The sequence below is a fragment of the Oreochromis niloticus genome, linkage group LG16 (genome assembly GCF_001858045.2).
Source record: "Oreochromis niloticus isolate F11D_XX linkage group LG16, O_niloticus_UMD_NMBU, whole genome shotgun sequence".
Lineage (NCBI taxonomy): Eukaryota > Metazoa > Chordata > Actinopteri > Cichliformes > Cichlidae > Oreochromis > Oreochromis niloticus.
The window spans coordinates 18,003,462-18,031,446 of NC_031987.2; the positions used below are offsets into that span (position 1 = coordinate 18,003,462).

General features: G+C 39.2%; 1 protein-coding gene across 2 annotated transcripts; it reads right to left on the minus strand.

Moving 5' to 3' along the window:
- Positions 1 to 7,791: 7,791 nt before the first annotated feature.
- Positions 7,792 to 27,673, minus strand: LOC100711237 (rho GTPase-activating protein 6). Of its 2 annotated transcripts, none has more exons than XM_005460038.4 (13): positions 27,347 to 27,673; positions 16,115 to 16,274; positions 15,462 to 15,533; positions 14,405 to 14,667; positions 14,011 to 14,206; positions 13,446 to 13,501; positions 13,206 to 13,356; positions 12,951 to 13,099; positions 10,644 to 10,823; positions 10,053 to 10,150; positions 9,633 to 9,883; positions 9,060 to 9,128; positions 7,792 to 8,975 (listed from the first exon to the last, which is right to left on the minus strand). In XM_005460038.4, exons 1-13 carry the CDS (start codon positions 27,491 to 27,493, stop codon positions 8,410 to 8,412), a joined length of 2,358 nt encoding a protein of 785 aa, XP_005460095.1. In that variant the 5' UTR covers positions 27,494 to 27,673; the 3' UTR covers positions 7,792 to 8,409. The 2 variants fall into 2 exon arrangements, with proteins under 2 accessions (XP_005460095.1, XP_005460096.1); XM_005460039.3 differs by lacking the exon at positions 27,347 to 27,673 and adding an exon at positions 21,041 to 21,351.
- Positions 27,674 to 27,985: the final 312 nt, after the last annotated feature.

Here is a 27,985-nt window from a genome sequence, read left to right on the forward strand (position 1 = left end):
AAAAGTCAGAGTCACTTTACTGCAAATATTTTGAAGTTGTTGGGGAAGTGTTCGGTTAGGTTGTGTATCATATAGAAAAGGATTTGGGAAAACCTCCTAAAAATAAGGCAGGGACAAAGGACTGATATCTGTCTACGCAACCACATCACCTGTACTTTAACCTGCTGATGGTGTGAAGGTGAGGTTAACATCCACAGTTTGAAGATGTCATTTTGAAAATTTTGTGTGTTGGTAGATACCAATAACAGCACGAGCTGATTCAATTTTGGTGAAATGGGTCAAAGTCAAGGTCACACCATATGTGAAAATCAGTAAAAACAATTTTTTATCTATTGCCTTCGAACTTTACAGCAATATACTAGGCCTTAGGGGACATGCTATGTTAATTAAAAGAATTTGACCATGACCTTCATTGTTAGTGCCCAAGGTCAAAGTTGATCTTGAAAACAAATGTCAAGAATCCATATCGAGTGTAATATATCATATATAAGGGCAAGGAGAGAACACACTTTTTCTTTTTCAGGATGATGCGCTACAACATCACAAACATGCCAAAGTTCTTGACAAAATCACACACTGCATGACTATATCTTAAAATCTAAAGTTTTTACAGCTTATAGAAGCCAAAGATTTCAGGCAATTCTGCTCCAATTATATGATAATATGAAAGATAATAAAAATACATCATTTTAGTATGTAATGCTTCAAGGTCAAAGGTCAGACATCACCGTGTTGTTATAAAAGCAGGCTGACATCAGCATGTTGTGATAAAAACATCATAAAGCATGAAAATTTTAGGGTAGCCCTTGCCCTCTATTGCCCTCTCTCTTGTTACCTACTGCTACTACTATATAGTATAATAATGTAATATATATTCTGCTGTGTAGAGCATAGACTGAATTCTTGCTCTGAATATGTTTACTAAGTCATCTGAGTTTTCAACTTCATGATGCATCTGCCTGTTGGTGATTTTAACAGCAATGATCCTTTTTTGAAAATCTTGGATCTGATCGAGACGCCTCTGATGAGGTTTTCAGTGACGACTGTGGCACATCAGACTGATTTCATTGTCTGTGTAACATGCACTGCGACTTTGTGCTTTCAAGAGGAAGCTTTTGTAAGCGCCGGATTACAAGGCAAAGGTTGATGCTCAGTCGAGGATGAGATGAACATGATCAGAGTTTGTTAACTGGCATGATCACGATGGAGAACACAGAATGATCAAGCTGACAGCTCATCAGCTAACTCAGCATCTAACAGAGTTGATGAATGAGTTGCTCCCCGAACCGGCACAACATTTAAATCTCACTCTTTCCATCTATCATTGCTTCCATCTTCTGATTAGCACCTCATTCTCTTATAATTACCCTTCCTGTACGAAAGTAGCACTTATTAGAGGTGGAAAATTTTGCTGGGACGGATTCTTGTTCCAACCTGTGTTGATGTTCAGGAATTTTGAACAGGAGTTTCGTAACTAAATATTTAAAACTAAGTTTAGCCTCTGTGTAGTGAATTGATCTAACTGTGCCTGGTGGACTGATGGAATATTTGAATAGTTAGAATCATCATAAAGCTGGTAAAGGGGGAAAGGTTCAATCTACTTTGAAAACATCTACTATTTGTGTACTTTTATGATAAGAGAGTATTTTTCACAGGCCAGCTGACTCCCTAGATCTGCCTACATATGATGAAACCAGGAAAAAGTTATAGGAATTACAAGGGACTTTTCACACACCTGTTGAGGTGGGATGATTACACCTTTATGATTCCTTTGAGCAGAACACAGTTTGATGACTTCACCAAATTTCCAGAATATAGCAGTGAGTGGGCAGGGCTGTAGAACATTTACTGTGGAGCATCAGACATAGTATGAGACTGTGCACCTGAGGTGTGAGATGGTGTTTCATACTGCTGAAAATTTGGTTTTAAGGTTACCGGCAGTATAGGATTAAAGAGGAGCTAATGCCTTGCCTTTTGAGGATAAAATGCCAGAAAGTTTCAGATCAAGATTAAAGATGCTACAATTGTATTTTTAGTGAAATAAATAAACAATTTGACCATTTTACTATCATACAGCGCTGTGTAAAAGTACTGACCTTTTCGGTTCCCAGCAGCCAAAATTTCTGGTCATTTTTTGAGTGGTCTTAAGCAACAGTTTTTAAAGGCTTTTTAAAGGTATTTCAGTGTTTTTCTTTAGACATTGGCTGCTTTTCCACTCATTTTCAGTCCAGTCTTTGTATTTCAGTCCAGTCCAGGTATACCTGACCATTTTCAGAAGAAGAGTATTTTTTGATTGTTTGTTAATCCACTGAACACTGACCTGTATCTCAATCAAGCATAAAAAAAGGCACCCAATGAATGAATCAACCAGTTTTGCACATAACAGGCAAGTTAGCAAAGAGATAATAATCTTTATGTACTTTGTTAGTAATTGTTAGTAATAGTTGTTTCCCGTTTCTTTAGTTTAATCCATGAATAAAATGACCAAAATAACACATTTTGAGAGGCATAAAATTGTACTCGTCACCAACAATTGCAGTCGATCCATCTACTATTCTCTGAAGCTTCATCAGAACTGATACATATATATGTTTGGAGGTCAATCGAGAGGTAAAACAGTGAGTGTGTACAGCCATCTGTAAACCACGGTGCAGGCTCTGTCATCATTTGGGGTGTATTTCAGCCATTGGCGTGCACCACTGGGGAACACAGTAAAATACCATCAGATTTTGATTCAGCATGCAATACCATCTTAAGCAATGACCGCAGACACAATGCCGATACTGGATAGACACACACACAGTGGAATACTATCAGTCAAGGATTGGCCTCTCTGGAATCCAACCCTCAGTGTTACTGAAGCAGTGTGGGATCACTGGAACGAAAGACTGAAGACTACTCAAACAGTTTACATGAAAACTTGCCTAAGATAGTTCAGAGAGTGTTGAAGAATAAATAGGGTCATACTGCACATACTGCACTCCTGCATCTATTTCCCATTGAGGGGTGGTTAAAGACATTTTCACAGTACTGTACAAATAACTAACAGCACAGTGACTCAGTGGTTGGCACTGATGTCTTACAGTAAGAAGATCCTCGGGTTTAAATCCTCTCACTGGCTGGGGTCTTTCTATGTGGAGTTTATGTGTAGTCCTGGTGTCCACATGGGTTCTCTCCAGGTAATCAGGGTTCCTCCTACAGTCCAAAGACATGCCTGTTAGGTTAATTGGTAATTCTTATAATTGGTAATTGGCTTTAGACTTAGACTGGCTTTAGGTGAATAATCTTGTCCTGTGGGCTGTGACATCTGGGATAGGCTCCAGTGCCCCTGCGACCCTGAATTGGATAAGCAGTTAAGAAAATAAATGGATGTTTGTTTTCATGTTTTTAAGACAACTATCATCAATGGGCACTTGTTAGCAGCTTACAGTTGATAAAAGCTTTTATCCAGTAGTCTAGGAATAAAATAAGTATTAACATAGAATTTTTTAAACATGTTGGCTGTCTTTGTTTTCCCATTCAAACTCGTTTGGTTTGTATTTTCACTATGTTTCCTGAGATTTAAGGAAGAGAGCAGAATAGAGACTGTTTACAAACAGAGCACCTCAATCAAACCTGGAAGAGCTTAAAAATCAATTTTACAGCCTGACAGTGTTGGCGTTTGTTATTTGTTGCTGTGTTTGTAAGTGGCTGGTAGCTTTGGCTCAGTGTAGCTGGCGGTATTGGCTGTTATTAGCTGGCTGCTAAGTTTCCCATGATGATTGCTACAGTGTTTCCACAAATCCTATACATCAAATGACTGCCAAACTGAATAACATATGAGATAGCACATTACTAGAATCTGCTATATCTGAAAATGAAGACCCGAGGGAATAAGGATGCAACCAAGACGACAAGAAAGAAAAAAAAATCGGCTAGAAGGAAACAGGAGGACAGAGCGATAAAAAAAGCTGCAGAGAAAACTCACCTCGGAGCTGCTGCTCCCTGTCATCTCTGAGACGAGAGTGCGAAACCTTAAAGGGTGCTGATTAAAAGCTCGGCTTCTTTATTGGCACACAGACATATTACCAGGTGTTTGGATGTTTGCACTTTAACACTGCCATTTTTGAAGTAATTATCATGGTCCATTCTCTGCCTAATCATTAACTGCTGGCAGGCTCTTTCATTCATAACAAAGAAAGGTTATATATAATTGAAGCTTGTTTTAACATGTTTTCTACATCTCTGTGTGTACTAGCTTTGCCTGCGTGCAGCCTGTGTACATAGGGGAATTACACAGAGCTTTAAATTGGCCTGCAGGGTATTGATAATGACCACTTTCTCTTCAAGACATTTTCTGGTACTGATCACTTTTACCAGAAAATAATTGGATTTTTTCCCCCCATTTTTGCCACCTAAATAAGGATTACATATAAGACAATGATTAAAAATAAACATATTAAATGGAACCTGTTATATAGGCTATATATTTTTTTCAGTCAAATGTAGTGGTGAACACTCATATTAAACATGAGTCACATTTTCAAGTAATCCCTATGAGCCCAAAGCTCCAGCTTCAAAGTGCTCTAAACTCTCCGGTTCAGCTTTTTCTTCTCTTGGCTCAAATAACAGACAGACAATATATTTAATATGGTCATCTCAGACACACAGCTCAGACTTCAAGCAAATATTGTTTTGCAAACTGCAGCCAGTCAGAAGTAAGAGGGCATAAACATTATTAAAATAGTTCCCCATCTAAATTTAACAGTCACATGTCTTTCACACACACTCTCACACACACATATTTTCACCGAACATATGTTGTGAAATATCTCTGCGCATATGCTAACCGCTAAATGGCATTCTGACAGTCTCAAGTAGACTGTCAGACAAAAAAAAGAGAGACAGAGATGGCAGTAATACTAATAAGGAGACAGATTCAGTATGTGTGTAGTTGTCCCATAAAACAAGCTTGATAACAATGAGCTATGGAGGAAAACATCTGGTTGCTCTGATGCCTGATGTTGCATGGAAGTGGGTTTTTTTTTTCCAGCCACGCAGTTTTCTGTTTGTTGCGCAATTTTGAAGACTGAACAAAACTGCCTGTGAAAACTGGATTTTTTTTGCTATCCCAAAAGGTATTGTAACCGCAACTTCGACATTGAATCATTCACAGCTTAACGCAGCCAAAGATATGACTTGAACCCGAGCCTTTGTCCCACCCTGTATACAGCTTGCATCCCTCTGCTGTGTCCTGTGGACTCAGGGAGTGAAGAGGACTTCCTGGTAATACGCAAACCAAAATCCAAGTCTTGTTTCGGACATCACAAACAAATTCGGGTCCACGCCCTTATTTGTTCGGGACAAACATGTATACACAGGACTTGAACACAAACATCAGAATGAAAAAAAAAGCAAAACACAAATTTCATCCATTTCTCTAGGTGCAGTGTGGTCTCTGTTTCAAAAGGGGAAATATTAATCACATTTATTTCCAATTGGAGCATGAGGCAGAACAGATGGCAAGAATGAAATGAGATTTTGCAGGCTGCTCTTGCATTGCTTCACGGAGATTGTGGCAAACTGGAGAGGGGAAGACTTTTTCTCAGTATACTGGCCTGATCATAGCAAACAGATATAAATTAATTGAGTTGGAAAGCACTGATGTTAAATTAAAATTTTAGAAAAGTAACTTTAAAGCATTACTTCAAACACGCCCTCCGCAGAAGATAGTTGCTCAGAATGCAAAGCAAGTCAAGAACTGCACAAAATTGCTTAAGCTTGTTTTATCAGTGACTCACTTGGTATCTAAAACATCACATTTTGGTCATCAAGTGTGGAAGTGGACTAAGCTGAGAGGCTTAATGCAATCACTGCTAATCCCTTTAATCTGGAACTTTTTTCTTTTTCTTTTGAAATAAACTTCATTACCCAGTCAGGACTATGACTCCCATAAGCCTCTTTTTTATTGACATTAGGGCCGTGTATAACTCTTGCATTTACTTACCAGTGTATTATCCATTTTTCCATTAGCTGAAATGCTGGGCATCGTTAGTTATTTACAGATCTGCTAAAGTTACCGAAATACAAAAAAAGTTGAATCATAAGTCAGCGCAAAACAGCTTCTTGCCTCACCTTCCTGGGAATGCAAATGCAGCACATTACCTTGGCACTGACAAGTGACTGAACACAACATTTGACTTAAAGGCACACCCTCTAATTTTAAGTTAAATTTCAGAAGGAGACAGGAAGCATTTACATTTACGTCTGCTCATGGCTGCTTTAACAAGCCAGGGAATATCTCCTTTAGATGGCTTCAGATATATGGCGAATAGCTGAAAAGCAGTTAGTGCAGCTGCATATTAAGTGGTCCAGAATTGGTGCCTAAAATGACAGAAAAAGGACTGAGGACTGAGTGATTGTGCATGACTAACACCTTAATGAGCTCCACTGAGCTCTATTTTTCCTCTGCAGAGAGCTGTGTATCAATCTCGACCTTGAAACTGCAGGACCAGGGCTCTCTTGTTTCTGACTGTTGAGTCTCATTTTGGTTGTGACCTTCTTCTGTCCTCCCTGCAGCTGCTCCTGATGCTAAGGAGTGGACTCAGACAGGATGGGCCTCCTGTTGGGAACAGAAGCAAAGGATCAATTTACATCCAGTACTGCAAAGATAAGACGTGGAATTAAATATTTGATCTCAGTCGTTTGCTTCGGGAGGTAGCTGCGGTCTGTTTGTTTTTGCCCTTCAGTGTTTTGGCCTGGTAGTGTTTAGAACAATGAATGGTTCAATTTGCAGCACAGATTTTGTTTTTAAGTCGTGAAGACAAATGGCAGTGAGAGTGGATTCTCTGTAAAACACATCCAGACATCCTGTTCTGTTTTCTTGGTCTCATCAGAATTGGACTGCATGGCAGCCAATACAGCTTGAGTCCGACAGCTGTGGAGCCTTAAAAGTTTAACCACAAATCTTTGTATTGAGGAAATCTGCTGTCTTTGATGAATAAAAGAAGAGTGCGCTATGTGGGTGAGAAATTACCTACCACTACACTTGATACGTGAAAACTAAAATAGGCAGTTCAGGCAATCACAATCATTCCACTATGTTACATTGACTAATCATAATGAAGCATTCACAGCTGTCTGGAATCTGTGCCAAATTTCATAGACAGATGATTTTTTTTTTTCAAAAAAGCGTCCAACAAAACATCCATTTAATGTTAAATATGAGCTCATCTCAGATCTTATGTCCATTAACACAGAGTAAGATTAATGTTAAAACAAAATGCGTGGCCCGAGGAGATCACTCATCTTTTCCAACATGAACATAGCTCAGCTCCAACACATGAAATCCCCACCACCAATCATAGTGGTGGGAGAAAAGCAATAGGAATGAAAGTTAATAAAACTCTATTTAATATGTAATGAATTGTTATAGCCACTGACAGATCCATATTGATGTTCAAGGTTTCGAAACAGCAAGGAAACCAACTATACAAAACAGTTTCCTGGTCTTATGCTTCCCTCTTGTGGCCAGCTTAGGAAATTGTTTCACTGTTCTCTGAACCCACCAGTAGCCATTTTAAAAACCTGAACCTAAAATAAATGAATAAATCAATTTATTATAGTCATATAATGTAATTTAATACTATATCTCACTGTTCTGTGCTGATACGTGCCACTTCCTGGTACAGCCCACAACCTTTGCTAGATAGATAGGACTCCTATAATTATCCGGAATCTGAAGAAATCATTACTCTGAGTGCTACACCGAGTGAAGCCAAGTGGATGAGGCAGGAAATGTGACAACAAAGAGACAACTCTTAGTCTGTTTATTAGGAGACACCTGGAGAAAGTTGTTTTTCATTAAATTACAAATGACTGTAAACTTATATTAAATATATTCATATCTGCAAATAATGCTGCTTAACAATAATTTCTTTTGTAGCAAACACAAACGCAGGAGTGTTGGTAAGCTGACGAACTTCTGTTAAAATGTAAGCATTTTCTTGAAAGAAAAAATACAAAAAACCAATGAGCCATGGACTCAAGACACACACATATTATTGCAGCATTTACAGATGTGTCAAGATTTGGTTACTATAAATTTAAAGAAATATTAAAAAAAGACTTTTTAATATTTACATTCAGCATTAATATAAAACAATATTCAAGTCCAATTATTACATTCAAGTCTACATACAAGTTTTTGATGGTTCTGTTTAAAAACATACAAAATCATGCTTAAACTATATAGTTAGTGCAAAATAACAATAACAAGTATATATCATTTAGCATTTTATATTCAGTATAAAACACTAAAATCAACTGATAATGTTAACTGCACACAATGATAACCTGACGATGTGACAGGAGACGTGCACATGTTTTTAAAAAAATTCATCCACAGTCTGCTTATCAGTTAAGAGTGGGTCACACCAATGTTTCTGGTAGGGCTTCTGGATTTTCTTTTGACATCATCTTCCATATATGCCACCTCTCTTTCTGCCAATTTGAAGAATCAGGGCCTTTTTCCTCTCTAGGCCCAGTGGCATCTGCTGTATCTACAGTCTTGAAGTCAGCGCTCTGCTGGGACTGTTGTGGGATTTGGGGGTCATGCTGAGATTTTAAGAGGGAGGGTGTGGAGTGAGAAATATGAGTCTCTCTTAGAGGTCGCGAGCAGTTAAGGGGAGATAAACTGTCAGTCCTGACCTGGAGTAATGGACATTCAGTGCATCCTGTCCTTTGTGCTAAGTTGTCCGAGCTAACAGCTCCTGATTGGCTGCTCATTGCCTGATGTAATAACGATTCTGGGTGTCTCTGCTCTCTCTGGTCATCAGGACCACTGCTGCAGCGAGTCACCGGGGGGTGTGGTCTGCATTCCGAAACGCCCAATGACATTTGTGTTGCACTGACAGGCAGCTTGTTGTTACCTTGGTGACTGCTCAGCCCCTCGGATGAGCCGTATGAGTCACATTCCGACACGTCTCCAAGGTATCCTGGGAGAAAACATTCATTAGCATCCAGCATTTATTCCATATCCAAAGACCATCTGGAGCAACATGTAAAATGGATTCAGTTACCGGCGATGCCAGTGAAATCCTTCCCGAACAGCTCATGCCAGGTGTCCCAGAAACTGTCAGCTGAGGCCTCTAACAGAAACAAAAGAACTAAGAGGATTACTTTCTTTGCTTTAATGCATACTATCTCAATGCAAAATATGAGAAGATTAAAGCTATGGCACCTTTTTTAAGCCTCTTTCTGTTTCCTTTTGGCCTTGGCAATATGACGTTTACAAAGAAATTATCTTAGATATATTAGATACTAGAAGTTATGGAAATGATTAATAACATGTGACCATCTTGTCTTTTAAAGAGAGAAATAAATGCCTCTTTGGGAGTATTTCAAACATCAAAGTGATACCATAAAAAAATAGAAGTTATTATGTTTTATTATTGGAAATATACTGTCATGTTTACTGTTTTATGTTCATATTACAAATGTCTTCATAATATCTTAACTTTAAGGTGACTTTAAGAAGACTTTATGGCACTGTTGGCTAACATAGATGTGGGAGTGAATTCTCAGGAAATTCCCCAGATCTTTTAAGTTACACTTTATACACTAAAACTATTGTTGAAATGAATTTTGTTCACCTTTGTCAGTAGAAAGTGTAGGGGAGGTACTGCCAGAGTTGTCTTTTGATTGGTCTCTGAGTTTGTCCTGTCTGGGAACTCTGTCTGAGAGCAGACTGCCGTCCTCTGTGTATTTAAACCGCGGTCGATCGGACAGGACGGGGGAGTTATTGTCATAGGGAGAAACCTCTCCACTAGATGGCTTGTGTGAGTCACTGGACAAGCGTCTGTCAGTCAGAGAGAACGACTCTTCTGACCTAAGGCTGGGCTCTCTGTGAAGACAAAGCAGACGCAATATGTTAATGGATGGGTATGTTTGGATAAAGGCACTCAATTCTAGAAAAACCTGTGACCACGAGATATAATATGTGCTTGATTCTGATCATTTGAGTAGTCGTGCACGCGCTTCAATGCACAATGAGACAAAAGGCAGAAACTCACGAGCATTGCGAGGCCTTTCTCCGCAGTAAATAATCCACCACATCAGGATCTGTTTCCTGCAAACTCATCAGCAACTCATTCTGCAGGTCAGGGGGCACCTTGAAAAAAAAAACATAAATTTGGTTTCTCCTTCATCCTCACTCGGTGATTTGGTGATTAAGCAGAACGAAACTCTTCTCCATATTAATTAGATAATGTCCCCCAGAAGGGTTTAAAAAAAAAAAGCCTACGCTGTTCGTTTATAGTGACTCATTTACCAGATGTTTGCAAGGTGCGCTGAGAAAATAATTAATGTAAATACATGTTTGATTGACTTCTACCCTGCTGATTTTCTTGACAGATAATTTTCAGATAGTTTAACTAAAGTGTGACTCGACTGAGGTTTCTGTTGAAAAACAGAGACTGTAGATAATGAAGATGAGCATCCTGGCATCATCACACCAACAAAACAGAGGCTGGAATCATATTTTACCATCGTAAAACCTATATTAACCTATATTTGAACTTGCACAAGACACAACAGCAAACACTGACTGACCAAAGAAAACCTTAAGAATGTTTAACATCTTAGTTTGCAGTTAGAGCCCTTACCATAAAGAGCGTATCATATGTATCGATCATCTTTTGGACCACGCCGATGATGGCTGCACTCTCCTCTGCACGGGCAAAACTCTCTACTGCAAATTCTTTGTCTGAGTTTTTTTGCTTGTGTAAGAGGTTGGGTCCAAAGACGGTAGCTAAATTAAGCGATGTCATCTTGTTGCCTGTAACCTAAGCAAAACAGAACACAGAGTTCTCATAACATGTTTAAACTACTGAACACATCCTCCAACTAAACTTGCATTATATCAATTTATTTGCACATATTTTCAATTTGAGTTGGTGATTAATAATCATATTGGGATAAGCAGATCACTTTAACTGTCTCGTCATTCTCAAACAAAGTGGTGCATAACATGACATAACGGTGCAAAAACATGAACAATCGCTGGTTCGAGTCCAGGAGGAGTCACAAATTCCCATTAGGATTATGTCAGGATGAGATCTACTGTGAAAAATCTGTCAAATCAAATATGCAGATCCATCTATATCAGGTTTATTGCAGGGAAAATTAGCTGCAACTGAAAAAAGAAGGAAAAAGGAAACACCCGTGGGCCTGAAAGCTTTTTGCAAGTGATCTACTAATAAGGCACTAAGTTATTCATGCAAACATAGCCGGTTCATTGCAGTAATGACCAACACAAGCTGCCAAGAGCAGAGCAAATTACTGAAGACAGCTTAAGGAGAATGTTTTATATATCTGTAAGAAACTGGTAAGAACTTTGTGGGAATTTGGATGCTGGGCCATCTGCTCTTTGGCTAGCTTTGACAGCTCAGGTGTGGAGAAAAACTGCTTTAATACAATCAAACGTATACGCCTGGAATCTGTAACAGCTGGCCTGTGAGATGTGCAGAATAACAACACCAAACACTGTTTGCCATCAAATCCTGTCTGAATATTAATGGAGTTACCCCTACTGTGTGTATGCACTGCTGAGTAAAGACATGCAGAGGCTTTTGTACTCTCTGCAGTTATCACTGTATGAGCTGATCTCTATGTAGAAATGTGACTTGAAGGACAAAATACTGGAAACTACCTTGCTCACTGTAAAAAGTAAGTTTGCTGCCTCTCATACATCCATGGTTTGTATCCATCTTGTTTTAGGAAACTATTGTCCCCTTCCTCTGTGTGTCCATGTAAAGTTGTGCCCTGTTATACTGAAATACCAGTGTGATTGAGGACAAGAAATATGTGAAGTGCTTTTCTAAACATTCAGTGGGAGGAAACAGCGAAGAGCCAAAGGACAGAGCCAAAGTTCTGCCACCGCACTTACAACTTTGACTAATCCACCCACAGCAATTACGCACTCATTCCGATAACATCTCCTGTTGGCATTTCAAATAAATTAACGTTCTTAGCGGCAACTATCACAGCCACATCAGGCGCAAAATAAGACATGCTTTTTCCTGAGTTAAATAATGGTGTAATTTGCACTAATTCGCCTGCAACAGTCCTTAGTAAATCACATTTGTATGATTCATTTAAATAATCTCCTCCCTAATTTTTTACACTTATTGGCCCTTCCAGTTAGGTTTATTATTTGCCACTCAGTGAAAAGAGCATTTACCAAACTTCATTAAATGACGCTTGCCTCGAAGCGACTGTTGTTGTTGACTGTTGTGAAATAAATTTAATTGAATGATACTTATTCCACCTCAAAACCTATGAGGTTAATGCTTATGTTTTGTTCATCTTCTAAATTCTGAACCATGAGAGGGAAATTTAATCCACAAAATGTATCCATGCTTTATAGCCACAAAATTGACACTGTGAATATTAAGTAAATCCCAAGAGTAGCTTTTAAAAAGCCAAGAGAGGGTTTTGCACAGAACAACAGTAAATCTGGCCCTAAGACAGAAGAGAATGATACCAACGTGCATTGTTTATGTCCTCATTCAATGGTTATTAAAGAAACCATATTGTGCATAAAGGTGTTGCGTTATGGTATGTCCCTTCCTTCAAATTAAAAATAAGAGGCCTCAGATGTACTGCATATCTTTTTGACTTCCCTCCGTTGGCAGTTGGGATACGATGTATCACCAGTTTGTCAATGAGATTATTTTGTGATTGAACATATTTTTTCCTATTCAGCGATAGACTCAACAAGCTATAAAATGTGTGCTTTCTTGCCAACACAGGCAGTCCCTAGGGGTTAAACTCCACAGCAAAGAAGACCAAATTATTAACTAAATCATCATCACCTCATTGTGTGCTACCTCACACTTGTATAAACGTCATCAAACAAAAGCTTGTGCTTCTCTGAAGCATTTTAGACTGCCGTAAAAACTGGCCTCTACCTTATGTCCTTCACTGTCCAGGCTGTCTTCAGCATGTGCAGACACAGTGGACAACAAGCCGAGGAGGCGTTGTAGCGTGTCACTGTTACAGGGAGGAAGCATAAACACCAGGAGCTGGATGGCACTGTCTTGCTCTGAAAAATTCAGCACTGTAGAAGAAAACAACAACAACAACAACAAAACAGACAGTTAAGATTAATTTCAAAGTAATCTGAAGTTAGTGGATTGTTTATTGTGTATGTGTGTCTTTCTTACACATTGTATTGATGAAGGCTGTATAAAGTTCTTTTGTCAGCAGTGACTCAGGCATGTCTCTCAAGAATTCTTTCAGCAATGCAGCTACATCATGGACGCTGTGCTCTTCATCCATGTAAACCTCCCATCCCTGGTCGAACTCCTCACGAAGCTGGGTGAAATATTGTGACAACCGATATGGTTAAAATGTTACCCGTGGATAAAGACCAGAGGTGTTAAAAAGCTAAGCTGACGTCTTACTTGTCGTACTCTCTTCTTGGAACTCCCAACACGAAAAATTCCAATTGTCTGTAGGGCTAAACAAAGACAAAGATGCTCCTTTAGAGCCAACTTCCAAGGCATTTGCATCGCAAGACAATGAACATTTAACCAAGTGTTTAAGGGGATATTCTGTACATTTTGCATCCATCCATTTTCCTCTGCTGGGGCTGGAGCCTGTCCCAGCTGCCATAGGGTGAGAGCTAGGGTACATCCCGGACAGGCCCCCAATCTTTCGTAGGTCCAACACAAAGAGACAGACAGCCATTCACACCTAAGGCCAATTTCAAATGACCAATTAACCTAACCCCACTAACTACATGTTTCTGAAGTGTGTGAGGAAGCCAGACTGTCCAGAGAGAATCCACACAGACATTGAGGGGAACACACAAACTCCACACAGAAAGGCCCCAGCCACATGGTGGATTAGAACCCAGAACCTTCTTCTGTGAGGCGCAACATTTTGTACATTGTACATGTACATTTTATAGGATTTAATTTAGTATTCTGCACTGTGTTTATGTAAATTTACTTGTGCACTACGTACCATATTTTTCCAGGTGCTGGCAGCACTGGTCCACTATCTTGGGCACCTGTCTGTAAATAGGGTTAAGGCTGAGCTTTTCGTCATGGTGTTTCTTCGTGTTGCCAGCTGCCTCTTCTGGCAGAGACAGCTGGAGTGCCTCCAAGAGCCGAGACTGGTTGTCATCAAGGTCAGTGATGCAATCCACAGACACTCCGCCCTGTTAAGCAGATGGGTGACAGTATAATGACTGGAAAAGCAATTGATCATATGCTGTGAATGGCCACATCATCAGCCTCCGGGGGAACATCTAAAAAGGTCACAAATTCTCAAAGAAATCTCAAGTGCAAGCATAATCAGACAAATAACTTGTTATTCTACATCAGTGTATGTATGGTTTGTTGACAGGGAAGCCTACCCGTCTGCGTGTCCGTGGGGCTATGTCTGGTGTGCTGGGCAGTGGTGATTCATTAAGGGTCTCAGAAGTGGAGCTCAGTGACGAGTTGCTGCTGGAGAGCTCTTTGTTAGCCCTTTTGTAGCTAGATGTAAGATGAAGGAAGGATAGCATCAATTCAGTGGGGTCACTGTGCTCTTCCCGTGGGTGATCTTGCCGCAGCTTGTGCATGCGGTCGTTGGATATGACATGCGACAGTGGTATGCCAAACGCCTGTGGCGTGGTGTCTATGTGAGGGGGGAAGAGTAAGACAGCGAGACTTAAAGTTCACATATAAGCTCCAAGTCAACAGAAAGCTTCTCTTTAGATGTGTCAATCATGGCAGCGTATTATCCATTTTACCCTCTGGATTAGTTTCCGTAGAAAGCATTTAATATATATTTTTAAATAAATCCTGCTCAGAGTAAATATGACAAGATAAATGCCAAGAACACTGTTCTACAGCCACACTTAATATTCAGAGTGAGGGAGCACATACTTTCCCAAGTGCTTTTGTAAACAAAAAGGGAAAAGAGGAAAGAGGGGGCTGGGCATGCCTGAGGATAGGCTGTAACGAACAAGCCACCACTTAAGATTGTTTTAGTTATTTCCCTCGACTGCCTGTCTGACAGAGAACATCACTTTCCTGTTGGATTGTTGCAGCGGGCGGGGCAGCGTGGTGGTTGGAGATCACAGCCCTCTCTGTACTGATTTTGATCGCTCAGTGCTCCGTGGGTATAAAAAGCTGAGATTGTCGGCTTCAGTGAGTCGATACAGCTTCAGCCAAAAAGGATAAAAGAGTATCTTTTAAAATGTCACAGGCTGACTAGACTAGAAACTGGAAGGGAATGAAAGTCTTACAAGACTCAGTGGTTCTCCTACAGACCCAAAAGATAGCTGTGTTTATCTTTATCTGTTTAAGAAGTGCTTGAAAGCACCAAAGTTCCTGCTATGCTGCCATTACTTCATGTTGTAAATAGAAAATTGGGAGAAAACTACCCTTTAAAGCACCAGAATTAAGACTATATCCGGATCATGTTACCTTTGTCTTTACTCTTCTCTTTAGATAATGAATCCAACTTCCTCCTGAGTGTCTTCTTGTGCTTGTGGCCATCTGAAAAAGAGTCACAGGTAAAAAAAAGAATTCTAGAAAATATGTTTCTGTTTATGTCTGCTCCACTTGATATTCTCAGGGTCACTATACAAAAGAGCTAAGAAACATACACAAACTATATAAAAAGTGTCAAGACAATGATATGCAAAGCAAATATTAATTCCCAGTCAATTTACAGGACTGTTCCCTTTCAGAAAACAGCACATTTTTCACATGTCCTCTATTTATGGCATTTTCGAAGCACTACAGACTCCAGGGACAATTTTGAAACAAGGAAAACCAAGACAGCTCACCAGAAAATAAACAGTTTTTAAAAGCTTTCTTTATAGAGGGCAGCAGTAGTGGACTCCAGAAATGATTCAGCCTATTACTGGCGAAGGTAGATGAGCTCATATCATTAAACCAATGAGTTTATGAGTACGACACCCTTACACAAAAAAAAGGAGAAAAAGGAAAGAGGAACATTTCCCATCTGTTGCTCAGCATGTGTTTTTTCAGAAAGTTTCTTGCCTGACACAGAATAACAACTTGGGAGACAAGAAGAGGCCTGTAATTGTGTGTGTGTCTGTGTGTGGTAATACATTTAGGGATGGTGATGTGGCAGCCCAGGTCATGACACCGAAGCAATCGCTTGAAGGCCACATCCTGGAGACGAACCCTCTCCAATTCTGAGAGGCTTTGCAGGGGGACGGGCTTGAGGCCAACAGTGCCTCCTGACAAGCTGTTCCAAGTGAAGTCACCCTGAGGGCAAACACAAACATGCAGGTTTTAAAGCACATCAGACAATTACATCCATAATTTGTGTCATATGTTCATGACCTGTCACACTCTCTGCAGATGGCAGTGTGCATCAACTGCCAAACACTTGCAGTTCTGCTTCACTTGGCAGCTGAAAATCATCAAAACTGTTTCCCACAAGGGAAACTGACAGACCGCACGGGAGAGACAGGTTGCAATGTGCAAATGTTATTAATTTCTTGTTGCAATTGTATTAAACACTTTATGTAATCTATCACAAATATTTTTTCTGCATGTCGAAACAAGAATTATGAGGTGTTGACATTAGTGATGCTGCCTGACTGAACTTGTGCCCCAGTAATGTGAGGCCTTTTGATTGTATGCCTCCACCATACAGTGAAGTTACAGTTTGCATCCATATCTGTCCAGACACATATGCAGTCATGTGAAAAAGAAAGTGTTCACAAGACTCTATGCATTCCTGTGAAAGAAAAAAAAAATACACCCCATCATTCAATAGCATGCAGCCACCGTTAGCAGCAACAACTTGAATTATTCATTTTCTATATGACTTTATAGTCTTTTACATCACTTTAGAGGAATTCTGGCCCACTATTCTGTACAACGGTGCAGTTCATTGAGGTTTGCAGACATTGTTCCAAAGTCTGAACTTTGACTGGGCCAATGCAATACCTGGCCCAATTTTTCTTTTTCAATCTTTCTGTTGCAAATTGCTGCTGTGATTTTGAATCATTGTCCTGTTGTATGACTCAATTTTGGCCAAGCTGTCGGTAGGTGCTGTCGGACAGACTGAGGACAGAGCACCCCTCCATCACTGTGCTTAACAGCTGGTACAAGGTGTTTGTCCTGATATGCTGTGTTTGGTTTTCGTCAAACAGCTTCACTTAGGTCTTGCCTGACAAAAGGAGATTGTTACAGAACTCCTGCGGTCTGTTCAGATGCAACTTTGCAAAGATAAGGTGTGCTGCCAAGTATTTTTTAGGGAGAAGAGGGTTTCTCCTGGCAACACCTTCCAAACAAGCCGTGCTTGTTCAGTCTTTTCCTAATTGCACTGTCATGAATTATAACATTTAGCACGCTAACTGAGGCCTGACATGTAGTTCTTGTTTTTTTTTTTCTTGTTTTTTTTTTTCTCCAATTTCTTTGACTCTCTGATATTGCACAGTCTGACCTTTGGATAAATTTGCTGGGACTTCCACTAACTCACACACGATTGCACAAGACCCACAAAAACCTTTAAAACTTAGGCTTTGATAGGGGTGGTCACACTTGGTGATGACAAATTAATCAAGTGCATGTGATTATCATCACCTACTTACAATTTGAATTCTTATGGAAGCACTCAGTTTTTCACAGAACTACAGAGTCCTTTCTTTTTCACATGACTGCCATATATGTAGTAAAGAATCATCAAAGATTAGACTCACGAGTTCATTGTGGGACTAAAACTGAAATACATTCACAATCACTCATTAATGTCATTATGACCTTTGACTACCATGTAATAATCAGTCATCTGAGTCCAAGTAAATGTTTTTTCCAAATTAAAAATAAAAAAATGAATAAAAGCCTCATGACATAACTGTTTTTACCTGAATGAAACAAACTGATGTATGGATTTGTGCAACACCTAAAAAAAATGTTGCCATAGGGCACAGCTGCTGGAAACCAAACAAAAAGCAAAAGCTTAACTAGATCAGCTGTTGTATCATCAATACTGAACATCAATACTGACTGTGCAATAATAGCTCCCCTTAAATGTGAAATGTATCATCTTAATTTCCTTTTAGCCCAATTTAGTATAGTGTGTGATGGTGCATACAGTTTTAGCAGGTGCTTGTCTATTGTCTAAAAAGCCATTTCACAAAAAATGCTTTATTAGTAAACACTGTTACAGATATTCTAAAGGTTTTATACTGGAGTAGTGACAAGGAAAATAATCTGATCTGAAATCCTCAACCTCTGAGCATCTCCATCCCAGAGATTACACTGCTTTGATCCAGTACAGTCAAGCCAGTCATATGAGCCATTTTCCAAAGAAGCTTAGAAACTCATTATCGGGATAAGGCTTACACTAAAGTGGCTCACTCCCATTAAATGAGAATTAGGGCTGTGTAACAGTAGCATACCATTATCTAGCACACATACAGTATGACAATGTGCAGTATAAAAGCGGTGAAAAAGTTTAAGACGCAGGCATTTTTTCAGAGAGGCATCTGACTAAGCCTTAATTCATTCACCAGCATGACACCAAGCCCAAACCTTTAGCCACAGTCATAATCTATCCTTAGTGACAAGAAGAACAACGAGTCCTGCAACTGATCGCCTGGGCCACACAGACTCTTGATCCCAACATCATAGAGTCAGTCTAGGATTATATCAAGAGACAGAAGCAATGCAGACGGCCTAAAACCTCAGGAGAAGTGTGGGAAGTTCCCCAGCATGCTGGAACAACCTGCTTGCCAAGTACTTTAAAAAAAAAGAGTGCTTAAGTGTACCAACGAGAATTGGAACAGTTTTAGATATCCTCTTCTTTACAGCACAAAATCTTGCATAATTTTAACTGATAAAGAAGATCAATTTATGGAAAGACTATAGAAAGAAACCGCTCTTTAGCATCTTATCACTTTGTAATCCAAATAATATTCTATGACAAACATATTTTCTTTACTGTGCAAAGGCAGTAGTCAATAAACTGTATTTAGTATGTATCGCAATAGATTTGCGACTCCTTTCTGCTGCCAGCTTTTAATGCTAGATGCACATTCAGTCTCGCTTTTAACGTGATAAGGTTGCATTACATCTCATTTGAACATGTGAGTGACTGTCGCTGAAATCTCTGTACAGTGTAACAAAATACAAATTTTAATGGAAAAAATCAAGGTAATTTCTGGAAATGTTATACCACTACATTCTGTAAAATGGTAAGTGCCTACGCCCATGCCAACACCAACATAAAGCTCAGAAATGAAAAATATGGCAAAATAAACTGTATTAAATCAAAACTGAAAATTCTTTTATTAAAAAATTGAACTGTATTTTTTTGTGTACAACTATTCCTATAATCATTACTTGCCATTTCCAACAGTTCTGATCAATTGTATATAATATATACTTAAAAATAAAGGGCTTTTCTTTCAAAGGGGCAAGGAGTAGGACATACTCTTGCCCTGTGGCAGCTGGGATAGACTCCAGATCACTCACAATCCTAAGATGGATGACTGGTTAGGAAATAAATAAATATTATGTTAGCTGTCTGCATTTTACAGAGCTTTTTGGCATGACCTTTTTGGTCATTGGACAGAAACTACACACTTAATACTTTAGTGCCCAGGTCACAAAACCATGTGCAAAACCATTAACAGCAAAGAAAAAAACCTGTTTTCTTTGCATTGCAGTTGCATAAATGCCATGAGTAAGTCACATTTGCAGTAATGTCACTTTGTTCACACATTCCTCTTTTGTGAGTGTATGGGAGTGGACACGCTCTCCATGTATCTGATGTGACGGTGAGCTGGGTTCCCACAGTCTCTCCCAGTTGTTACAATACTCAGAAACAAAGAGCCAGTTATTTGCTTTGTGCAGTTCCAAGCACCGCTCTCTTTTATGCAATATCTCTTAGCCAATAGGTTCAATTCTGTCATGTCCAAACATGACAAGTTTTAACATATCATTTGATTGCACATTTCATTCAGTGCTTTTTCATATCATTAACAGGTTGTGACAATTACAGTTTTGTTGCATGCAGGCAGCCCTTTGTAGCAGTCTTTTGTAATTTTTCAAATTAGTCAGATTACAGTGAACTCAGAACTAAACAGCTGCTTTAAGATGCTACAGAGGCTGTCATCATAAAGGCTGGGTGGATTTACAGTTTGCTCATGTTTGTCCCTGATGGGGCATTATCCTCAATTTACTGGTAAGTTAATATCAAGTGATTAAGTTAATCCATTTATATGCACTTATAGCAGTTGATCTGAATATCTATCTAAATTTGAAACACTCCAGCTTCACTGATACGCAGCTGTCAAAGACAGGTGTACGCGGTTGTGCAGGACCTAATTTTAAGTCAAAGCCTTGCTGAAACACAATAGCGCTTCCTTGAATACAATGAGAGGAAATGTGCAAGGTAGTTCATACAATATGGCTAGATTGAAAGCTCAGATTACACCAATCAACCACCCTTAAACAAAATCCAGAGGGGTGATGAATATTCTTTAGTGCTCAGGAAGCCATTGAATGGGGCATTACAGGAAGTGCTTTCTATGGAGCCCTTACACTCTGTACACACTATTTGCTGGAGAGTTGTACAGTGAATTCTGCATTAGATTTGAATAAGCAATGAAACAACTACATTCAACACTGCACTACAGATTTTTGCACGCAAGGGTGGATGTCAGCTGTTACTTCCCTTTGTGTTTGTAGTTTTTTGCAACAATTATTCAACCTCCATTATTGAAAAAAGAAACAAACAAACAAAAAGAATTTATTTATTTAGAGGACTGAGCCATCATAAGATAAGGCTAATAATACTGACGCATGATGTATGCTGAGTAAAAGTGCAGGTGCGTGAGTGGAAATATTGTAATGGTACCTCTATTAAAATCGCACGGATCAAAAGTCTGTCGGGCATAAGCGCACGTCCTGAGTTTATGTCATTACACAAATGTTCCGTCCACTTCTGCAAACTGTTTAGGAAACATTCAGAGCGTCAACAGCTCAGATCGCTACCTTTCTGAAACGTTACTCACAGCGTAAGTGATGCTTCGCTCCAGGAGATCCCCCATCACAAAGTCGCCGCGGACGAGAAGTGACCCTTCAACTGCGCTCAGAGCCGATTAGTGCCAAATTAACCGATTTCCCACCATCGTCCCTCATACAAGCAACCCACATGTTTACAGCCAGCACTGCCCGGGCTCACGTCTACTGGAAAGTGACACAAGTTCTGGGTTTGATTTACATTGCTGCAAGCCTCATAAATAAAGTTAGCCCTGACAGGGAGGGGGCGACAGGAAGAGTCAGCCCTCTTTGTGTCAAGTAAACAAACGAATCCCAAAGCACAGAAGCGCATACCTGCAGGTACATCAGAAGCACGCAGGGTTTCTCGCTTTGCGCGGTACTTCAAAGGTGCCAATCATTCTTAGCACTACATTACCCAAAAGGCCGTGCCAGGCACTGTTGCTACTGAGAAGTTTGAGAACCAAATTATATATTTTTTAAAAGTAAATCAATAATAAAAAAAATTGTAGAAAGTATATTAAAACTTCGTTCTTTTACTTTACTGAGCGTTCTCAGTAGCTGGGATATGCTCTAGACCCCGCTGAAGGATAAAGCTGAAGAGATTGGATGGATGGATTGGTATATTAATAATATACTATTTTGCTTGGTGCACACAGCTGCAACTTTCGGCTTGGTGACTTCACGTTTCCTATATAATGTGAGCTTTTACAGTAGCTGAACACTTTGTTATAAAACTAAAGCTAGCAGAGTTAAATAGCTCGAAAATAAGGGCTAGACTGTTAAATGCTCACTGCAGATAGGCTTCATCTGTATCTGCATTCAATATGAGTCTTTTATAAAGGCATCAACCCCACCCCTCCCACAAGTAGTTGAGAAAATGAATTTATGGATGGACAAAATCGACAAAACTGAAACCCTACAGTCACTCGACTCATGTCCTCAGGAGCTGAGTTAAGGTGCTCACTTCACTACAACAGGGTCATCATTAGTGTTGCAACTGATGTCTCCACTTTTTCCTGCTACTGTATGATAAGTCAAAACTGTAGCAGAGGTGTAGCCTTAGGTGAAACCCGTCCATTCTGACATGACATGACAGCAGCTGGCACAGTCTACTGTCGACACAGAGCTGAAATTAAAGCTTCTGAATTGTGTCTGCAGAACTTGGTAGTCAGAATAAAGAGCTAGCAGCTATAGAGACGAAATGCATGTGAAACGTTTTCGGTCATTAGGTGTGATATGAGATACGGAATCATGTTCTCATGTTATTACACATAAACAATTAACATGCTGAGCTTCAACTCATAAACAGCCACTGTGATTTTATCCCGTAAAACAGTTAATGTAACTTTCATGTGGGTGATGCCAAGCTGTTATGGCCCAGAGGCAACAAAGCAGTCCCAAATCCTCCACTGTACCACACCTTTTTAGTACCCATACAGATGTTAACAACATCTACTTAACTGAGCATTCTGCTTTGCGCCTTTGGAGTAATCTTTACTAAATGCTCACTTCTACCAAGAATAGCCACAGTACTTAACTGTCTCTACTTACAGACAATTGTGAGTTAATGAATATTTAACTTTGAGATTACTTTATAATCCCAGCTTTACGCATGTCAACAAATCTAAGCTTTCCTTTCTGGAAAGCAGAGGCTTCTTGCGAGAAGCAAACTCAAAATATTTGAGTGTTTTAGACAAAGTTTAGTTCTCTTCTGCAATTCCAAACTTTTTCCAATCTACAGGTTTGCTTAGTTCAATTACTTCTTCCACAGGAACAATAAAGCAAGGCTTAAAACCTGTAGATCTCTTTGTACTAGAGTCATGCCTCAAATTTCTTTTCTTGTTTATTTTTCTTCCACATCATCTTGTAAAGTGCGCTGAGACTTATTCTCTGGAAATGAGTTTTCTTAATGCTTTGCAGGAGGATGATAAACAGGAAGCAGCACGCCAGACAGACACAAAACATTTTGATGGCAACGTTGGGTGGAGAAATCCTCCTTCACTTTGAGAGCTCTTTGGAAAACTTAGCAGTAACAACTGAATCACCGGCAAGCTCTTCCACAAAACTTGAGAAACAGCTGAGATCAATCGAATTTACTCTAAAACTAATATCATAGTAGCAGATTAATCATTAAAGTGCTAAAAAATAAACGGATAGACGAAAGCTGTGTGTGCGCGCTCATGTGTTAGTTAAGCAAGTTTATTGTGCACGCCACATTAGGTAGTTTCAGATAAAGAGGTGAATACAGGGATTCACAATTAAAAGGGGTAGTTTCTGATATTTTGTTACACTGTTTTTAACAGATATAACCAATAATAATACATTTAAAGGCTTTTTTTTTCATATCCACTGGAACAGATTTTGACTGATAATCATATTGTCATATCATTGGGAACACAACAGCTGGAACAGCTGGAATTTTTACCCTGCTCAGTACGGTTCCTATTAAGTTAATGCAACAACAGTCAAAGTTTAAGAGCTAATTTACAGAAACCACATGTTCCTGTTGAAAGCGCAACACTTACGTGCACACTGAAAGATGACGACAATTTGGTGAGACACCTCGAACTCAGTCGTGAGTCACAGTCGAAAACAAGTGTGTCACCATCGTCCCTTTATGCGCTCTAACTGCAGTCTTGCTTTCAGCGCTATTGTTAGTTCTACATTTTCTAACTTCAGTGTTCTAAAAACAAGCTCAATTTCAGTTTAAATATGTCTCCTCCAGCATTTAATAAAGCTAATGCCTTTTAGTGAGATCCGAGAGCGCAGTTTTGAGTTTCCTGCAAGCTCTTTTTCTTTTCTTTTTTTTCCCCTTCAGGCCATCTCTGTGCTGTGATGCTTAGAGGAATGCAGATGACGCCAAAGCTGCACAGTTTCATTTTCTACATGAAACAATATACCCAGCGCACAGGGCTGCATTCTGATGTGTTTTGAGGCTCATTGTGATTTCTCATTTTCAACTTTAATGCCGCAAACACTGCAGTTTCAGAAAGCTTGAAGATTGCTTGCATGCTTGGTGGCTTGTGAATTGAGACTCTATGTCAGTATCTATACATAAATAATGATGCAAAAGGCCTGAATAGATTAAGAAGCTCTCTAGTCATCAGAGAAAATTTGCTCTAATGTTGTTGACAAAATCTATCAACCTATATATTCAACCTCCTCCTACTTGGCATGATGTTAATAAATAATGTGACCCAATGGCCACGCTGCTTAAGCAAATGACGGACTAATGATCTTGTGTATGAACAGCACAAGTATGAAAGTTGATAACAGTATAATTGCATACATTTTGTAAAATATATACTAATAAGTAACTAATTAATTCAAGATGAGTGTGGATATCATTTGGAGATTATCTCCTAACAAGCCCTAATCATCATTCCAGTGATTAATATCCTCATTTCTTCACTACATTACTCCCGCAGAATGATGCATGGCTCCCTCTAAAGGCTTGATAAGCAATAACCCAGTTATAACCCTGCCATTTACCATGTTAGATCTAATTTATAGCTGGATATCTAATCTGGCTTTATTGAGTCTCAGTCTAGTTTTCAAAAGCTCTGTGACTTATAATTCCATGTGAACAATATTAAAACTGAGTGCCAAAAAAGATACTTAATGATTTCACTTCATTTCACATCACTGATTTAAAAGTCAGGAAACATTTTTCAAATATCTCCAGTCCAATTGCAGCCAGTAAAAGGCAAAATCAAAAACAGCTTAAATGGACGCTTACCATGACCGCAACTGAGTCTATGTACTTATAAGGACATAAGAAAGAACCAACACACTCATATTAAAAAGTTACAGACTTAGAGTAGGGCAGTCATACTAACTGTCATGATATTGAAGCGCTCAGCACACTTTATATTTTCCTGAAATGATTTAATTTAATAAAACTTTCAGTGCTCAGTGTCCTGTCTGTCTGTGACCATGTTGTTCTTATTGGCACTCTTGAGCACGATACACAGATTGGAACTGGGAGGGAAAAAAACCCCTGAAACTATAATATAAACAAACAAACAAACAAACAAACAAACAAACAAACAAACAAAAAGAAGTGATCCATAAGCTTTTAACAGCTCATAGAAGCCAAGATTGTGAATGAATTTTAGTTATTCAGTGTAAGTATCCAGGAATTTTGGCTGAGAATACAGTTTAACTTACACTAAGCAGATCGTAACTTTTCTATTATGTAACCAGTGGAAGGATGAATGTGAGACAAAATGATATAAAACAATGATTTTGCACTAATGTTTACATCTAACCCACTGGGCGGTTTCCATTTATCAGACACTAAACTTGACACTATAGTGCTGCAGTTGCAAGCCAGCAGATTTAGCCCCATGCCATGCAGTCTCTTGTCGGACAGTCTCTAGTGGGAAGAAATATGTGCCTGAGGGACTGTAGCCAAGGATCAGGTCATGCTGCTGTACTGTGAGAAAGAGAGGCTTTCTTCATGTAAACCAGATGTCTCTGCTTTCCATCTCCGCTCAGATTGTTGAGATTCTGAGTGAGTACACCACTAATAAAACACAATGATATTCAACCTATGGAGCTAGCAAACCGCTTAATAACATAGATCAAAAATACCGTTCTGACACGTCCCTTTAAACAAGAAAAGATTGTGTTTTTTAATGTCAGGATCACACTGACGGACCAATGAGTTCCCAATCATCCCGATCATTTGAGTCATGTCATCATTAGAAAGCAGCGTCAAGCAGTGTTATATTTTTTATAAGCCCTCTGTTTGCCTGTGTGATCTTCTCTTATGCAAAATTAATAGCGGTTGGCATTTAAGTAATTAAAAACACTAGTAAAAGCAAAATTGGGGAATTTAGTGGGTGGAGATGCAGCAGTATTTTGTGGAAAGGCGAAAACACTGTCAGCCTGTTTTTACTAATATTTCTGCAGAAGACTTCGACTCTTTCCGAATGAACCACTTGTCGGACAAACTCAGAAAATGTGACTTTGATTAGTGACCTTGAATAAAGTTTGCATACAGTAAGGCACTTGCTGTCGCTGTAAGCTAAGACCAGTCACGTGGGTCTCTAGAAATGATCTCAGACTTCAGATTTCAGCTCAAGGGACTGAAGTTCTTCCTTGTTTTGTGCTGGAATTGCACAGCTGCACTTTCTATAAATGTGTAAATACTTCCCCACACTCTTAGTTAAATTAATATTACTAAAAGTAACTCTGCTATTTGCCTGCACGTCTAAGCTTGTTATTGCAACACAAAGAACATTCAACAATGTTCAGTAAAAAAAAGAGAAAAAGTGCGTGCTAACTCATGCACACACTCCAAAAAGTCATAAATCACATTAAAGTCTTCGCTGACAAAGGGTGTGTCTCCAGCTTAGATCAGCTTCATTCAGATTCCCTGAAAAAAGAATTTCTGAAGGCTCTGAGGCTCTGACTTGCAAGAGAGACCAGATATCTGGCATTTATTAGAAGCCTATTAGAATGTCACATCTGTAATACATTTCCATTATAAAATACAAACAGTTACCATGAGTTCTTATGTAAGAACAGCTGTATTTTTTATATAGGATGCTAAATAAAATATAATAGCAAAAATACTAATACTAAAGAAACGTCTGCCCTTTTATGTGCTTCGATACGATTTCCCTCACATTCGCCAAATGTGTCAAAGTTCAACGAGCTGGTTAAGACAAAGACTTGTGCTGACATCACTTTGACAAAAGCAAAAGCAAGCAGCTGAATCATTTTCATTGTCCCGTGACACACACAGACTGCATCAAAAGTCTGCACATCTCGTCATGAAACTAAGAGCTCTGTTAGTCACGGACTTGGTGATGTTGCAACAGTGAGGATTTTCCTGTGATATTTAGCCCACCTGAAAAATCAAAAATAAGTCAAATAATATAAAATAATAACAATAATAAATTTGCGGAAAGCATGTTCCCAGCGTTTTAATCTAAGGCAAAATTAAGAGAAAATAATAAAATGGATATATCATCCATATGGGAATTTAAACTACTTCCGGAATTTTGCAACAGTATAAACAAGTTCTCTCTTGTGCTTCTCTCTTGCACGCTTAGGTACAAAAGTTCGACAGTAAAAACATTTTTAATATTTCTCTGTTTTATAACCTAAATTTTAGGACGCGTGCATCTCCAAAGTTCAGTAAAAATGTCAGCATCAAAAACATTTCACAGAATAATCACCTACAAACATTTTTTATCACTGTCTGCGACCTCTTCTAATACATTTAACACCAGAGGAAGTACGCCGAAAATCCTGTTAGCCTATATTTGTGGTGTCAGTCAATCAAACCTGGCGAGTCAACTGACCTTAGTCGACGTCTCCTCAGCTTCGGTACCGCAATGTCGCATCAACGCCGAGTCCAAGCTCCTGGTCTGCCTCAGTCTCCGCTTGGCAATACTTTTGGGGCTTAGCGAGCATGAGAAAACAGTGCTTAACAGTCCTTGAGCGGACATATCTTCTTCACTTTGTCAGGTTGTGGAGAAAAAAGTGGAAAAACTGATTCATAATCAGGTCCAAACTAAACGAGAGAAAGAAGGACTTTTTCACAGCAGCAGCAGGTCCCCCAATGCGTCACCATGTTCAGTATTATGAATTATGAAATACGCGCCTGGAGTCCCAGGTCGCCTCCTCCACCTCCCAACACTCTGACTCACTGCTTCCTGCTTTCATCATTTAACATCCATTTAAAGAAGTATGTTAATTTCCCCCCGAACACCAAAACAGACAATACACTCAGGAGTTAGAGTAGGCTGTGACTCAGAAAGCATGCATTTAAATTCCTCCTGCGGCTCAGCTGAATTTTTATTTTTATTTTTATTTTTTTTAATGGTGTACACAAGTGTAAAACACAATGCAAAAATAATGAATCACTAAAGAGACTCCTAGAAAGCGTGAACAATCATTATTGTAGAATAAAAATGAGAATGTTGGACTATTTTACACCT